The sequence below is a fragment of the Mauremys mutica genome, chromosome 16 (assembly GCF_020497125.1).
Source record: "Mauremys mutica isolate MM-2020 ecotype Southern chromosome 16, ASM2049712v1, whole genome shotgun sequence".
Lineage (NCBI taxonomy): Eukaryota > Metazoa > Chordata > Testudines > Geoemydidae > Mauremys > Mauremys mutica.
Window position 1 is genome coordinate 19,031,332 of NC_059087.1, and position 17,346 is coordinate 19,048,677.

The 17,346-nt window shown below is 46.7% G+C and overlaps 2 protein-coding genes across 7 annotated transcripts in view; one reads left to right on the forward strand and one right to left on the reverse strand.

The window, feature by feature from the left end:
• The window catches only part of DGCR2 (DiGeorge syndrome critical region gene 2), an 85,619-nt gene that overhangs the window by 4,864 nt on the left and 63,409 nt on the right, over nt 1-17,346 (forward strand). For 5 of the 6 annotated variants that reach the window (XM_044989835.1, XM_044989840.1, XM_044989836.1 and 2 more), the window contains exon 1: nt 15,276-15,608. The exons of the other annotated variant lie outside the window; for it this stretch is intronic. In XM_044989835.1, the coding sequence (XP_044845770.1) occupies nt 15,530-15,608 (79 nt within the window). In that variant the 5' untranslated portion in view covers nt 15,276-15,529. Of the gene's footprint in view, nt 1-15,275; nt 15,609-17,346 lie in introns of those variants that run through there. 6 annotated transcript variants of the gene reach the window in all.
• On the reverse strand, nt 447-4,037 carry LOC123350921 (testis-specific serine/threonine-protein kinase 1-like). The gene is made up of 2 exons (XM_044989842.1): nt 2,916-4,037; nt 447-579 (listed from the first exon to the last, which is right to left on the reverse strand). The coding sequence occupies exon 1, from the start codon at nt 3,892-3,894 to the stop codon at nt 3,049-3,051; it is 846 nt and encodes a 281-aa protein (XP_044845777.1). The 5' UTR covers nt 3,895-4,037; the 3' UTR covers nt 447-579; nt 2,916-3,048.

Genomic DNA, 17,346 nt, shown 5'->3' on the forward strand with positions numbered 1-17,346 from the left:
CTTGTGCATTAGGGTAAAATGTCAACGCTGAATTAAACAGGGCTTTTGAGACCATTGTTATTAACGAAGATAAATATTTTAGCAGCAGCACCCTGCAGGGAGGCTCATGTTAAAAAAATCCATCACTAGATTACAGGGAAGTGGGGATGATTTTCCTGCCTCAGGTGGACTTTGCTAAATCATCCCTGCCAGAGGTGACATATCACTGGGCATTGTAAAACTACTTCAGCAGATTCAGTTTGTCTTTGGAATGGACCAGATTGCACCAAGTGTGGTGTATTAACGAAGAATGCCTTGGGAAGGGGATAGCTAGACTAGACCCCTCCTGCCTCTACCGTTGAGACAAGCTGAATACTGATACATGACCAATATCCTCAAGATATCTTCCAGGGACGCCGTCCCAGCAAAGTGCCATTTATTAATATTTGGTTGTCAGTTGTGCTGCTTCACGAGGTTCCGAGAGAGCATTTTTTAAAATCTGAAAGTAAATCAATGGCTTCTTCAGGCCTTGATCCTGTCCCTCTGCAAGCCTCCGTCCTACTTTGTCTTCCGCCTAGCTGCACAGGGGCAATCGTGGTTCTTTGCCAAAATATCGGAAGGAGAAAAAAATGCATATTGTCAACAGAGAGTGATGATTGTTATTCTTTCATGCTGTTTATTACAAGTGAGCAAGTTACAAAGAAATTGACACGTGCATTGTAAATGTGGGTCTGTGGCCCCTGGGCTTATGGACGCAGTGTTTTCAGGCCTGAGTGTCCACACTTCACGCTAAATCTGGGTTTACAATTGCTGGACCTGGGTCTCACTGCACTGCACATACACAGCCGAAGGCAGAGTCCTGAGCAAACCATGTCTCACTAGGAAGGGAACGAGACCAATGGAAAGCTATAGAACTCCTGTCTGGACATCTCTTCCCCATGATTTTGTAACTGGTGAGTGGTACAGCCCCCTTGACCAGTTACAACGTGTGCAGCGCAGATTGTGTCAAATGGCAGCTTCCCTGCCATCATAGCTGAGTTTGTGTCTCTTTCCTCCCCTTCCGTGCCACCTAGTAGTATTTGTAATAGTGCACGCTAGGAAAATCAGGACAGCTATCCCATAGCAGGGGACAGAGCACCTGTAGGACACACACCCAACGGAATCAGCGGCATGTGCAGCAATGCATTCTGGGATGTCCCATTTCATACAGCTGGGAAGGGAGGAACACTGACCAAATTTATAACACAAACCCGATTAGGGGATTCTGTCTACACTGCAACAAAACTAAACATCCTGTACTGAACTGGTTCCAGGAGGACACTGATGTCAGCTTAGGCACTAGCAGGGGCAAAAAAATCCAGCTGGCATGGCTACTAACAGCTGTCACCATACTGGGCGTGACAGAAACCCTGTGTAGGGCCAGCTGTGACAGATATAGCAAGTTCCTGCAAAGTCTCATTGAACTGAGTTTTACATAACTTTGGGTCCATTTTAGTAAATGAATGGTGTATGTACTATCGTGGGACAATGTGCCAGACAAGAATAGACTTTTGGACAAACAGTGTCAAGTGGTTTTTCCTAGGGAGTATCTAGGGGGAGGTGAATGCAAATTCCCACCTCCAGTTATGAAAAAAACAAGGCTTTTGAAGCTCCGCCCTGAGAAGAGGACCATTGTCTACTGATTAGCAGGTCCCGGAGTCTCAAGATCAAAGGCCCAAGCTGTCTAAAGGAAAAGCTGAGCTTCGGGAGGCGGCGGGGGAGCTAGTTCTGAACTAAAGCTGCCATGAACTTGTAACCACAGAAAAATCCCTTGGTGTGATTTGAAGGACTGACTCCTTCCAGAACCCTTGACCTCTGGTAAGCCTATTAACATGTGTGTAGGTTCTTCTAGTGCTTTAGTATGTTTTCTCTGTAATGAATAAATGTGCTTGCTTAGAAAGAGCTGTGTGGTAACTTATAACTGTGAGCAATTACACTGTGTATAGGCTCTGAAGAGAGAGAGCAAAGAGCAGACGCTGGCCTGTTTAGGCATTCTGGGTTGCTGGGAGTATCACAGTGTAGGTGGGGAACTCTGAAGCCTGGCTGAACTCTGGTCAGGAGGGAGAGAGCCATGGGTCTCTGCCCAGAGAGGTAATGGCTGAGAAGAAGGACCATGGAGGGGAAAACCAGGTGCAGTAGCTCTGAATTGTGACACCAACCCTGGCACTAAGTGATCACAAACTTAGTTCAAAATTGGAGTGAGAACAGGGACTTAGAAGCCAGCAGCTCCCATGACTTCTGGTCAAGCTGACTACAGATTACCTTCTTCACTAGTAGATACCAGAAACAAAGGAACAAATTCCCCCTGCCCTGGGTTCGGATCCTGAGCCCCTCTCTGATTGGCAGAGGTTTCTGTTTGAGGACGATTAGGAGGAGAAGCAGGAAGAAACAATAGTTGGAGGCTGAGAAAGGCAAACAGCTACTCTGAGGAGCTTCCCAGCCTTTCTACCATGTCTGCCCCTGGAATCAATAACCAAGCCCTCTCTAGGACTACTGTCAGACACATGCTGTCTGACAATAGTCCTGGGGGGGGTCACTATGGAAGGCCCCTTCCTACTCTGCTGGTGTGCCCCCATCTCTCATCATATTGTGTCAACCTTCACTTGTAAGCAGCTCTTTGGGGCAGCACAGGGCCTCTGCCCATAAAGCACCAAGGCATGTTTATGACCCACTGAATAAGTCAGGTAACAGTGGGATGAGCAGAGGCTAAAATTGCTGGCTGGGTCACTGGAAGGAGAACAGGTAACCCCAAGTACTGCTAAAAATCTGTGTGCCTTGAGAAGTTGTCATTCATGTTGACCTCAGCAGCAAGGCAAATAAAGGAAATAATAGCTTCCACTTGGCAGCTGGCTGCAGCTGAATTGGTTTCTAAATATGAAAGTGGATAGAAATCTCACCATGAGAATGACAGGGCACATTGAACAAAGGAAACCGTGGATCACAGCTGCAGTTACAGCATTCTGCGGTGTGACAGCCTCTAGAAACAGATATGCCTTGCCCTTTGTTTGTGCTTAGTGGTTTATTGATTGATTATTCAAGCATGGTGTGTGGCTTCTGGCGCTTCCCCTGCACCCAAGCATGGTTCAAAACATCTTCGATTTGTAGCCGGTGAGACACATCGGGCTGCAGCATACGGAAAATAAGATCTTTGCATTCATGTGTCAAAGACTCAGGGAAGATCACTCGGTGTTCCTTCTGAAAGCGGAGCATTCTCTTAACGTTGGAGTCATCGTATGGCATGTATCCGCTGACCATCACATACAGAATGACGCCCAGGCTCCATATGTCATAAACTTTGGGCTGATAAGGAATGCCTTCTATCACTTCAGGAGCAGCATAAGCAGCAGAACCACAGAAGGTTTGACTGAGGATCACTTTCCCATTCTCATCCTGGAAGCACCGTTTGGAAAAGCCAAAGTCAGACAGTTTGATGTTCATGTCTTTATCCAAAAGGATGTTGTCACATTTCAGGTCCCTGTGGACAACGTCCAAATCATGGCAGTATTTGACGGCACAAGATAGCTGGCGAAACATCTTGCGTGCTACTTCTTCAGGCAGACCTCTGTTTCTCTTGATAAACTCCAGTAAGTCTCCTCGTACACCGAGCTCCATGACTATGTAGACTTTGCCAGATGTCTCAAAGATCTCATAGATCTTGATGATAGAACAGTGGCTCACTGTTGCCAATATCTCCAATTCCCTGGGGAGAAATTTTTCCAAGAACTCAGGAGGAACATTTTTCCTGTCTGTAATCTTCACTGCCACGTGGAATTTCAGGCGCTCAGAGTAGGCGCATTTCACTTTGGCAAAAGAGCTCTCTCCTAAATTGCTCCCCATGATGTAACCTTTCCTCTTAAGGACTGCAGCATCATCCATGGTGCCAGAAGCAACAAGTGCCTCGGAAGGTGAAACCTACAACTCATCTGTACATAAGCTAGCAGTGTATTCCTTTGCACTGCATGATGGTTGACTCTGGTCCCTGAGTCCTTTGGAGGTTACTGATCTGAAACCTCTTGGCATTGTTTAATAGATGATGTCAGCAGGTGAGGTCATAAAGCAAAGCTGTCATGAGTGGTGACTGACTGTATAATTCAGTGGCATTATAAAGTGAAAGCCAAGCACAGGGATGATAAAGTTTCATGCATCAACGAAAAAAGACATCACCTCGTGTTCTGGAACCCCTTAATAGAGGATTGTTCTACCTTGCAAGGGGAAAAAGGTTGGTTTTAAAAGATCTCCTGTTTGGTTTTGAAACTAAAATCGCTTCATTCCAATTATTTGCGCAGCCTAGTACTTAGGTATTATTTATCCCTGCTTCTGAGCCTGCTACTCTGTGCCTCTATTGTAGCCTCAACACACCTAAAAATCTCCCCATCCTTTAATTTGGTTTAAAGTACTATCCTTGGGGCGGATAGCTGTACTGATGCCAGGTTTGTACATAGGAAGGAGAGGTTATGTAAGGGGAAAGATAAGGCAATGCTCGTTCCTTGCTGTTCATGACCCAATCACATAAGCAATAAAACTTCAGTATGTATATTGGGAACTCCATCACAGGTATTTGTGACAGACAACAGCTATGCGTGGCTGAGGACACCCAGCACTGGAAAAGGTTGGCCAAACCCAGAACAGTGTGGGGAAACTTCAGGGAGTTTAGGTGGTTGTGAGACCAGTACGTGTTGGGGGCAGAATCCATGAAACCAGCCCTTTACAAAGGCAGGTGGTATTGTCCCATTTTTCTGACCTGAGAAACTGAGGCCCAAAGTCAAGTAGCAGAGAGCAGAAAAGAACCCAGATGTTTTGACTTCCAGTCCAGTGCCGTAAACCCTGAACTCCATACCTTCATCATATGGCTAAAAATCCAGACCCACTGCCACATTCCTAAAGAGGTGAGCTATTCCTCAGAGCTGGCCTACAGAATTTGCAACAGGTGTTTCAAGATGTGTTTTGGATACAAGTTTTGTAAACATGTCCATGTGGAACCTTATATGTTAAAAATCCCAACAGCAGACCCAAAAGCCAGCTATCAAAAGGGAGCTGGTATCTTACTTTTAGAGGTGAACTATAATTCATCATCATCATGATCATGTTCCTATTATGCCTCTGGCATTTGGGGCAGTGACAAAGCTCCTCCACTCCTGACTTTTTCTGTCAAGTCTTTCAATGGTTCCCCAGCTGTGCCCCAGGTTTTTCAGCTCGGCTTCCACAGCTCTTCGCCATGTTGTTTTTGGGTGGCCTCATTTTCATTTGCCTTCAGGTGTCCATCTTATTGCTACTCTGGTGATGGAATCAGTTTCCATTGGAAGCACATGACCAATCCATCTCCAGTGCCTCCTGGCAATGATGGTGCTCAGATCCTCTTGGCTGCACTGTTTCAATAGATTTTGGTTTGAGATTGTTCTGGGCCAAAAGATATGGAGGAATTTTCTGAGGCAGGTTGTACGGAATGAAGACAGTTTGGATATGTCATACTTTCTCATTACCCAGCATTCTGCAGTATAAGGTAGTGTTGAAAGTATGCAGCGCTGATCAATCTTGAGTTTGGTTTTGGTGTTGTATTTTAATGATTTCCAGACTGTATATAAGCTCCTGAAGGTGTTCCTGGCTATATTGATTTTGTTCCAGATGTCCTGGCTTGTTCCACCGTCCTGGCTGATGGGTGCTGCCCAAGTATGTGAATGTTTCTACACTGGTGAGAACATGATCCTCTATCTGTACAGGTGATGGTGAGGCAATATTAAAAGGTCATGATATCTGTCTTCCTGTGGTTGATTTTCAGTCCAATTTGCTGACTGAATGGTTGAGTCGAGTTGTTTTTTCTTGTATATGGTGTTGGGTATGTGATAGGAGAGTGACGTCATCTGTGAAGTCCAGGTCTTCAAGGGATGAGAAGCGTGTCCATTTAATGCATCTTGGCATGTCCTCTGTTCTACACCACATTACCCAGTCGATGGCAATGTTGAAGAGGAGTGCAGACATGACACACCCCTGACATACTCCTATTTTGACTTAAAAACTGAGCTCACTGTGATCAACACTGTAAAGCATGCAGGGGCGGCTCTAGAAATCACGCTGCCCCAAGCAGCGCGGTGCGCTGCGCCGCCCTTCCCCGGTCCTGCGGCGGGTCCCCTCTTCCCGCGGCTCCGGTGGACCTCCCGCAGGCATGCCTGCGGCAGGTCGACCGGAGCCCGGGACGAGCGGACCTGCCGCAGGCATGACTGCGGCGGGTGCCGTGGTCCCGCGGCTCCTGTTGACCTGCCGCAGTCATGCCTGCGGGAGGTCCAGCCGAGCCGCGGGACGAGCGCCCCCTCCGCAGTCATGCCTGCGGCAGGTCCACTCGTCCCGGGGCTCCGGTGGACCTCCCGCAGGCATGACTGCGGCAGGTCTGCCGGCCCAGCCTCCCACCCTCCCCGGCGGCAGAGGACGCCCCCTACATTTTGCCGCCCTAGGCACCAGCTTGTTTTGCTGGTGCCTAGAGCCGCCCCTGAAAGCATGTAAAGTTGAAATAGAAGCTTTTGATCACGTTGATTATACGGAAAGGAATTCCATATGCCCGCAGAATGCGCCATAGGCTGGTCCTGTGAATGCTATCAAAAGCCTTCTCAAAGTCTATGAAATTTGTGTAGAGTTGCCGTTGCCATTCTAAGTTCTGTTCTATTATGTTTCGTAGAGTGAAGATCTGGTCTGTGCATCCACGCCCCTTCTGAAAACCAGCTTGCTCTTTTCTGAGAACGCTATCAACTGCCTCTGATATACGCTAGACTATGATCTTACACAATACTTTGCTTGGCACAGATAAAAGTGTGAACTATAATTAGCTTGCCATCAAATTAACCCTGTTTAATGTTCAGTGCTCAGGGTTGTTGCCATAATCCCTCTCTGAAGTTAAAGTGATGGCCTCATAAGATGGTCACATTAAAATGCTTCACTCCTTCCATGATCACTGTTCCTTAGGACTTAGAAGCAGCAGAGACAAACTGAGAGCCAAGGCCTTTTTCTTATGTCTGATATAACCACACTACAGGTATATAATACAAGAAAACAAATGTTTTATAAAAGCAATGGCAGAACTATATGCACTTTATGACTAGAGCTGGTGGAAAATTTTCATACACAAGCATTTTTCTGTTGGAAAATCTTGGTTTGTCAAAATCAAAACAGTCTGAGGGAAGGTAGCAATTTCAACAACATTTAGTTATGAAAAAAAATGGAAATGAAGCATTTTGATAAGGTCAAAATGTTCCATAGTGAGAACATTTTGCTTTGAAATGACTTTTTGGTTTGAAATTTATATTCTAAATTACAATATAAAATAACAAGATCAAAATAAACAAGGTCAAAACAGAGACACCACTTTCAACTTTACCAAAGTAAAACTTTTCAATTGGTCCAAAACAGAATTTTTTTCCAAAAATTTCTGTCATGGGGAAATTTCAAAATATTGTCTTTTTATTCTGGTTCTGAATTAATTTTGTTTTAAACATCAATTTCCCACAGAGTGGAAATTCTGGTTTCTGACCAGCTCTAATTATGACAGGCAGGAAATACCTTGTATTAACCTTTCACGGAGCTTTAGATCAGGCTGGAGACTTCCTCTGCATTTCTTTTAGATCTTCTGGGGAATTTTCATTACACACCTCAGCTAAAGCTGTCTCAGGTAGAAGAGGCTGAGCTCACGATTAACTCACCACTTTTTTCTTATTAATTCCTCTGACCTCCCAGAAAGCAAACAAATCCTCTGTGTGACTTCAAGCTCCCAGCTTCACAGAGTGGATCAAAGCAACTTAAGACTCTGGCTTCCAGCTCCCTCCAAATTGAATTTGGAAGCAGTTTAGTCTCCTGATAACTGATTAATGCAACATGCATCTGTGTGCAGCCATGCAGGCACCTTGCAAACGTCTCTTTGGGCTGTACAGCATCCATTTGCAACATTCCTACATGGCCGTTAGGAATGTATTTATATCTTTATGCTACCTTGTGCTCTGTAGATAGCATTATATACTTCCAAGATAAAGATATACATTAACATCACTGATTTGCTGTCTTGCTTCTTGGGAAAGCAGAAGGGACAGCTTGTCCAGCTGCCAGCAAAGAGTTAACCATACTTTGCTCTGCAATGATCCCCAGTGGGGGTGATCTCTAAGGGGAACTCTGTCTCCTAAAGGGCTGCCAAGCGCTGGAAAAGGCTGGCCAAACCTGGAGTTTTAGAAGTTTCTGAGAATGGCAGTTGGGGGAAAAAGAGTCTCTTGGGTTGGGCTATGGCCAATTCCTGCTAGCAAAAACAAGCCTTTTACCAAGGGAGTGATTTGCACTTGTTCAGGTTACTAGTGACTTCTGCTTACTTAGGTGGCAGAAGCTACTATGGGAAAAGGAGTAATCTCCCTGATCACTTTATATCTACCTGCCAAATTGTAGCATGTTATTAAAAGCAGGTCACTGTGTGAGATCGGTCTCTCCTATATTGCTTATAAACTAGGCATAATCAGTCAGAGGGTGAATAAAAAGATGCAAGTGGATTGCTGTACTATAACCCAATAGATGTATACAAATATATTGGAACGGTATGCACAGAAGGTGAAATTCTGGCCCCGTCAAAATCAGTGACTAAACTTCTATTGACTTCAGTGGGGCCAGGATTTCACCTGCTCTTATGAACCAAAGAGACAGTCCTATGCTCACTGGCCCTTAACTCTAAACAAATTATTAACAGACTAATCCCCAACAGGTGTCACAAGCCTTCAGGCATTTAAACTATAAGAAGCATAGCTCAGGAATGATCTTAGTGTGGGTTCTGGAAGGTGCTGGATAAAAAGCATAGTTTATTATTTTTTTTACAGCACCCATAGTCTGAGGCATTTTACGAAACGAAGGCAAAGATTGGGTTCCTGCCCCAAGGAGCACGCAGTCTGATTACAGATGTGATGCAATGAGTGACAGTAACAAACCAAAGGAGTAGGATGGAATGAAGAAAGAGAACAAACACAGAAAGCTTCATTAGAAACGAGTTAAGGCTGAATGTGGGTTTGCATGGACTGCGCTATTCCGCAAAGCAATATTACTTACCTTACAAACATTCCACCTCTTTAAACTCCCCAAACATCAGGCTGCCAGGTAGTGAACTCTGAAGTCAATTTTTAGATATTATAATTTTTAAAATGCCTTTTCTGATTTTTCCCTCCAAACGTCTCAGAAAAACCCTAAGCAGGGCTGAGACATGGCATGCAAAGTTTCAAGACAATGGTTTATTATGCAGAGTGGTGGGTCATTTGTTTGAATAGTTAGGCTTACAAAGGGAAACTAGCCTCTGCTTAAGTATTGGGTGGTTATTGCTACTCTATATCAGGATCAGTATATATTACTCATTTATAGTGTGCACACATCTTACTGGAAAGAATTAATTCATAATAACCTGCAGAAATTAAAACTCACTCTCCTCTTCCAGCTTTATAGGTCTGCAATTTGTGATACTGCAGAAAGTATTGCTGCACCCAGGCATTCCAGCCTCCTTCTTTATCAGCTTTATTAATTTCCAAGATGCTCTGAATTGCATAATTAGTTTCCTGTATATTTTCCTCTTTTCTCCCTCCTGGATGGGCTTTGACACCTGGGATGAACTGTCACCGCAGGTATGACAAAACAAACTGATTTATATTATTTTGCTTTAAAATGTAATGCTTTTTGTAATTATTGAGTCTACACATACTGTGAAACTAATGCATTATGTGGCAGAGTTGGATACTTGATTGCAGTAATAATTGTGAGCATGACTTCTGCGATGCGGAAAAACTCTTTTGGGGAGTTGGCAGTATCAGCCGAGGCACGTAAGAACATGGAGTCACTCACTTCCATATTGTAGCTCAGTCAGCATGGCGATGGGCTCCCTAGGAATACCTTAGAGAGGTCAGACAGTAATAATATTGTTGCCAGTTGGCCAAGTGATAGTCGATTTCAGGGTGTAGCAGCAAGTCAGTTTCCATTGAGACAGAAATTTGGATTGTGGAGTCAGGTATCTTTCCTGTGACTGATTTATTTACAACAAATTCATAAGTGATCATAAAGACTGGACAGGAAACTCCTCAAACCTCAGGTCAGTCCCCACTAGCCAGGAACAGCTGCCTCCATCTCTGTTGATCCACCTCGGAAACCTGTATTCTGCTCTAACCGTCCTGGAACACTCCATTGCCCTACCATGACCAGACCCCTGCCTGCTCTAGCTGGGTGCACCTTAGTCCAATGCCTTAGCACCAACCTTTTCCATAACAATATTTAGCGTGTACATTGTGTCATGAAACCAGCCCTTTACAAAAGTGGGAACTGTTGTTTCCATTTTGCTGACTGAGAAACTGAGGCCCAGAGAGGTAATGTTGACTTGCCCAAAGTCACATGGTAGGTCATTGGTAGAGTGGAGAATAAAAATCAGATCTCTTGACTCCTGGTCTGGTGCCCTATTCCTTGGCCTCGGGCTTGAGATGTATTGGTGAAGAAGGATGAACTGCTGCTGCCTGTACTTTTCTGTTCTCTAGAGAGAACTTAAATCTCAACAATTGTCAGGTTGGTACCTTTAATCATCACTAACATGGGGACAGACTGTGATGCCCTTACTCAAAGTGATTCATCATTTACTCCATAAGGACTACAGATGGCTTGTAGTGTAAGGTAGTATTCACTGTGAGTGATGGTATCACAAACTGGCCCCTATCTGGAGTTAACATTTCATTGAATTAATTTTTTTTTAAATACAATCTTTTGCAAGAAAAGAGCCATACAAAGTGGGACCTTGCTTTCAGATGTGCATTCTTCCAGTCGAGTTATATCTCCCAGCACTGGGGGCTTCTGAACAGCTGACTGTGCTCTGTGTCTTCAGTGCAATTTGTGATTGTCAGTGTTTACAATACAAAGGTAATTCAGGGGATATATGATCAGTAAACTGCAGCATGCTGTGTTGCAGCAGCTTTAACTCTTTTGTGGGTATTGGAACCACTGCGCAGGGGAGACCTTGCAAAGAGTGTAAATGCCCTCTGTAGATAGCACATCAGCAGGAATTGCTTGCATGCTGCTGCACAGAGGGAAATGGGGGCTGGCTATGTGAGGGGCAACCATTGCTGCTAGCAGTACCACAACAGATCTTTCTAGGCATTCATGACTTGTACTATGACATAGTAACAAAGGTAGGCAGTGCCCTCAGATACCATGGTGATGAGCATGATATAAATGCCTAGATGGAGAGATGAGTTAGACGGTAAACTCTTCCAGGAAGTCTTGGTGTTGTGTTTGGATAGTGCCTAGCACGAAGGGGCCCTGCTTGGGACTACTAGGTGATACCACAATACAAATAATTATAATAATTAGTCCTTCTCCATGGCTGATGGAGAAGTCTCCGTCCCTCTTTTGGGCCCAGGGCGTTCCCCAGAACTCCAATGAACTTGGGCTGGATTTGGACCTACAGAAGGGTTACTGAGGGACTAACTATGAAATGATTGTTTACCACTTCAAAGCTTACTTCACCGAGTCACTGATCTACTCGAACCTATATTAAAAATCATAATGAAAAAGAAACTACATCCTCCCAAGCTGATTTTAAATCAGGTAGCCCAGCAAATGACTGATGGCCACTAGCTACAATTCTTACTAGCAGACTTTTAGTTTTAGAGGGACTTTCATTGTCCCCAGAGAGATGAGGTGCTGTCTAATGTCCTGGGACTGATACAGCTACTACATTTCATTGTCCTTTTAACTTTTAAACACTGTTGTGTACAAAGCATCCCATTTGAGATGTGTGTGTGTGGGGGGGGTCTGCACACCACTTCAAAGAGCATTCATGTAACATACTGTAGCGGGGGGAGGACCAGGTTGTCTCTAGTCCTGGTGAGAGCCAATCCAAGATTTGCACTCAGTGCAGATTAAACCTTGGATTCTCAGTGTGAGGAGGGCAGCCAGGAAACCGATAATAATATACAGGCACTCGATGGACCCAAGTCTCAGTCAGGCAGCAGCACGTATCCTGACCATGGTTTGGTCCCATCTCTTCCCCAGCCGCTCACTGTTTGCAGCGTTCACTGACAGACGCCAATACTGACAAGTGGTGGCAGCGGCCGGTCAGTGTCCTCCCCCCCGTGGCAGTTCCGCCGGGGGTAGCAATGGCTGGAGCCAGGGCTGTCCTTAGGCATAGGCAGAATAGGCAGCCGCCTAGGGCACCACTAGGTCTGGGGCACCACTCTGCCGGGAGCCGGGACAGACGGGAAGCAGTGGAGCATGTAAGAGCAGGCTGTTGGGTCCTAGAGAGAGCTGAATGCAGCACAGTCTGAGGGAGGGGATTGGCTGATGGGGTCTCTGGGAAGGGGAGGGGGGAGGGGTTGGGGAAGGAGCTCACCTGTGAGTGTGACTCTCCCCCTGGCTGAGGTGAGGTGAGGCAGGCTCTGCGGCTCTGGAACCAGTATCCTTGTCCCCCATAACATCCATTCTTCTCCCCCCCTGCCCCATGGAGCACCCCCTCCTTTCTCCCTCCTCCCCAGGAGCATCCCTCTCTCTCTCCTCCCTCCCCTCCGTCAGGGCTGGGTTGGGTGAGGTGCTGGGGGGTAGGTGGGGGGAGGAGGCTGGCTGCCTGCTGAGAATGAAAGTGAAAGTAACTCACTTCCTCTGCCAGGATTGGAATGTCACACAGGGCTGGGCTGGGGTTAGCCAGATGTGTGAAAAATCAGGACAGGGGGTTGGGGTAGGGTGTGAGCAGATCCCTAATTTATAGGGCCAGTCCCAATTTTGGGGTCTTTTTCTTATATAGGCTCCTTTTACCCCCCACCCCCTGTCCTGATTTTTCACACTTGCTGTCTGGTCACTCTAGGTGGGGGTAATTGGTGCCTATATAAGACAAAGCACCAAATATCGGGACTGGCCCTATAAAATCAGGACATCTGGAGCTGGGGAGCACCTCTCCCCTGGGCTGGCAGCTGCCAGCGATCCATCTCATCCGGGGGGAGCTGCACTGGGCAGGATTAGCTGCTGTGGCTCCATGGGTGACCTGTCCCTGAGATCAGATGCTGTGCTAACTTCACCATGGTCCGTAAGGCTGGTGGTGGTGCCTATTGGCATGTGATTGGACCTGAGGGTTTGCTGCTGCTGTTGCCACTCTGCACCCCAAGAGGTGGATTTTGGGGTCTACTGCAGCTGTTGGACCAGCAGGCTGGGGGGTGAGCCAAGCATGAAAGCAGTACTGTGTTGCCATTTAGATTGTCATTTAACAACTTTGCCAAAAATTCTTGCTAACAATCCTGAATCCAATTTCAATATTTTTTTTTAATTAATATCTTAGCCAAAAACAGAAAATTAAGTTGTTGACAATTATTAGTGACAGGTTTGGTTTGCGGCAGGGAGTGGGCCAGTTTTCATCAGAGAAACAAAAAATATTGACTGACTTTCCTATAGCCTGTTACTCCTGATAAGAGCCCTCCAACAACTGTAATATGCTCATCTCCTACTAGTGTATAAAGCAGGGTCGGCAACCTACGGCACACGTGCCAAAGGTGGCAGGTGAGCTGATTTTTGATGGCACGCAGCGGCAGGCTGAGCGGCTCAGCCCATCACTGCTCTGGGGGTTCCGGCTGCTGCCCTATTGCCAGCCGCCGCACTCAGCACCTGCTGCTGGCCTGGGGACCCCCCAAGGAACCCCAGACTGGCAGAGGGCTGAGCAGGCCAGCTGAACCACTCAACCTGCTGTCAGCCTGGGGTTCCATTCATTCAGCCGGCAGCGGCTGGGGGGTTGAGTGGCTCAGTCTGCTGCCATCTGGGGTGCCGGCAGCACTCAGCCTACGCTACTCTGGGGTTCTGGCTGCCGGCCCCTTGCCAATCAGGAGCCCCAGCCGCCGGCCCCACTCTGCCTCCTGCCAGCCTGGGTGAGCAGAATCCCAGGCTGGTAGCAGGCTGAGGGGGGTTGGCGGCTGGGATCCTGGGTGGCAGGAGTTGGTAGTCAGAACCCCAGACCAGCAGCGGGCGGAGCAGGGCCAGGGATCCTTGTATATGGTTCCAGTCCCCAGTCCCCGCTCAGCCCGCTGCCGGTCTGGGGTTACTCAGCTGGTAGTGGCCTGAGCAGGACCTCAGATAATAACAATAGTTTATTTATATAATATAGACATAGAGAGAGACCTTCAACAAACATTAAAATGTATTACTGGCACGAGAAACCTTAAATTACAGTGAACTTGGCACACCACTTCTGAAAGGTTGCCGACCCCTGGTATAGACTGACCATATGTTGTACTAAGATTCTCCTGCTTTTTTTTTTTTCCTGTGAGTCAGTATAGCTTTTGCCAGCCAGAAGTTGGGCAGCCAATGTTTTACATTTTCACAATGTTTTCTCCAACTTTCATAAAGTAAATACATAGTTAATATGAGTTAAAAAGGCCAGGGACACTTCCTTGTGAAGAATCTGTACAGCAGATCATGCTAGAGCTGTGAAAATGTCAGTTTTTGATGGAACTTTAGAGACAGTGATTTATCATGTATTTTATCATGTGAATGTGCTGCTAGTGCCAATGTCTTTCCAAACAAAAATAAGGCACAATAGGACTTCTGTAACATTTCTGTGCTACCTTAATCTAGATGAGATGATTCTGTGTGCTGACTTCATTTTGGTCACTTTGTGCTTTACCTAGCGGTAAAACTAGGGTTATATTTTCCCACTGTTTGGAAACCCAGCTTATTAAACTGATTTTGCAGCCAAAAAAGCCAGAAAGATTGCTTTTAATTAAAAACAAATCTTTGTTTCAATACCTCTTCATATAAATTTCCAATAAAATTTTGACAAATTAAAAAAATTATATTATTTGCATCATTCTGTCAAATCAGAATTTTTTCTATAGGGCTACTTCTTTAGTGCTAGTGCATCAGCATTACAGTGTGCTTAATTAAGTTAAACTGGTTTTAATAACGTGAATGTGGCAAGTTTTCCAATACTGTATGTTTATATTTGTGTTGCTAAGAGCAGATTAGGCACAGGGGCACCAGTTTAATAATCTCGCCTAGGGCACCAGAAATCCTAAGGATGGCCCTGGCTGGAGCGCTAGTGAAGAGACAGAGTCCGGGGGTTGTAACGGCCGGGCCCCCTCAGCGTCTTCAAGGCGGCCACTCGCCTCACCTTACTTCGGAGGCGCATATGCAGATTACCGCCCGAAAGCCCCGCCCCCCGGCGCTGATTGGCTGCTGGTCTTTGTTGTGGGGAGGAGGGGCCAGAGGGGGGGGGTGCGGCCGCCATCTTGTGTGGAGCCAGAGCCAGAGCCAGAACCAGGCGCGCGGCCCTTGGCGCGCGGAGCCAGTTCCTGACCTTCCCGCCGCCCCCGCCCGTCTCCTCCCGGCCGGGGCGCCAGGGCGAGCCGCCGCCGCCGCGAGAGCCGCTGGCTTCCAGCGGGGGGGCTCGGTGCGGACGGGGCCCGAGCGGCCCGACGGCGGCTCCTCCTCCCGCTTCCCCCCCCCTCCTTCCCCCGGGTTTATGGTGCTGCGCTGGGGGAGGATGAACGGAGGATAAATGGTGCCCAAAGCGGACAGCGGCACCTTCCTCCTCCTCTTCCTCCTGGTGCTGAGCATCACCGAGCCGCTGCGGCCAGGTACGGGGGCCGCGAGGGGCCTGGCGGGGGGAAGGGGCGCGTGAGTGGCTTGCAGTGGGAGCAGGGAGCGAGCCGCCGGGAGGATCACGGTGATGCAATAGGGCCACGAGTGGAAGAAGGGGGCCAGGGAGGGGCGAAGCCGCTTGCAAGGCAGGGGGCCGGCTGTGCGATGGGGTGGGCTGGCCCTGCCTGCAGAGCAAGTCGGGGTTTGTGGGGTCCAACCTTCTCAGTGGCTGCAGGGGGGCGTGTGGTCCTTTTCATGCCCCGCTTGCGGGGAGGAGCAGCACTGCACCCAGGGATGCTTCATTTGTAGCCTCGTAGGTGAGGACTCTGTTGCTCAACGTTTGTTTGCAGGCTCCGCTAGTAAATTTTGTTGGTTTCACCGTTTCCAGGTAGGAGGACGGTGTAGCTGACCTGCTTCTGCCCCTCACTGCATTCAGGAGCTGTTTGCTCCCCCCATTCCCTTGTCCCATGCAGAGCTTCATGCTGTAGTGGTCCCTTCCTGAGCCGCTGAGACTTGGGTTGCGTTATTTTGCAAAGTGGTTTGTCGTCGTTGTAAATATTTCTGAGACTATTTAAGTGATTTTTTTTGTCAAGTTAATGGTGTTCTCAGTTGTCTGAAAATTTTGTACCTACCGTCGTTACAAGTAGAGATGACTTATAAGCCCCAGTTGGGTAGTAATAGACCAGTTTGTATATTGCATTTTGTTTTGTCAGAGGAATTTGGGCTTTGCACGTAGCTGTAGGAGAAAACACTGTGACATTTTGTTTTAATGAGCAAGAATTTAGTTCTAGCTGGAAATCATCTGCTGTATAATAAGACTAAGCAGGCTTTTATAGAAAATTGAACATTGTTGAGGTTGTATTTTTAGAGGAATACATCTGGGTCAAAACTAGTTTGTATTGTATGGGTTGCTAATGTGGCCAGGAACTGAGAAAAGTTCAGTTTGCCTCCATCTTGAGGCCTCGGAGCTGATTTGAAATTCAAGTTCTTGATGGGAGAACCCTTGCTGTGTTAAATTGTGCATGCAGATTATACAGCCGTCTTCACTGCTAACTCTTTAGTAAATATAAAATGATGTTGGCTGTGATTGAACAAGGGGAAACTTCAGTCGCTCAGTCTATGTTGGTCAGTCTTGATGAGATTGGCATTATGTGGATTGGGAGTTTAACATTTTTTATAACCTTTGAAAACTTCAGAAGAAAATAAGTAACTGTTAGTGTTGAAAGATCTCCATGTGCTACTGCAGTGTGATTCAGTTTCCATGCTTTCCTTTCCTACCAGAGTCCCTAAATTCCATTTGATCACTTAAAGGATTCTCTCCTCCTTGACCCTCAGTCCCCATCCCCTGGTTTCCCAGTTGTATTTGGGTAGTGGTTGTATTAAAAATTAGGTCAGTGGCTTTTTAAAATGGAATTTGGTCCGCTGGGGAAGCTAATGATCCAACCAGCGGACCAAATTCCGTGACGAATCCTGGTCATGAGCCACCTGAGGCATGTTATGCATATGCTAAGAAGTGACTCATTAAAATGTTAGTCAAGATATGGAAATTTTGAAAAGTCATTACTGTTTACCTCTTGTAGCTGCTGTTTATCTAAAAGTACAGTCCATTTATATTCTTGTTCATGGGTGTCATGGCAGGGCTCTCTCATCTCTTAAAAAGTATTGACACTAGAGAGGAGCTGTAGCAAGGCATAGGTTGAGCCAGGACCCTACTGTTTAACATTCAGTTCATTC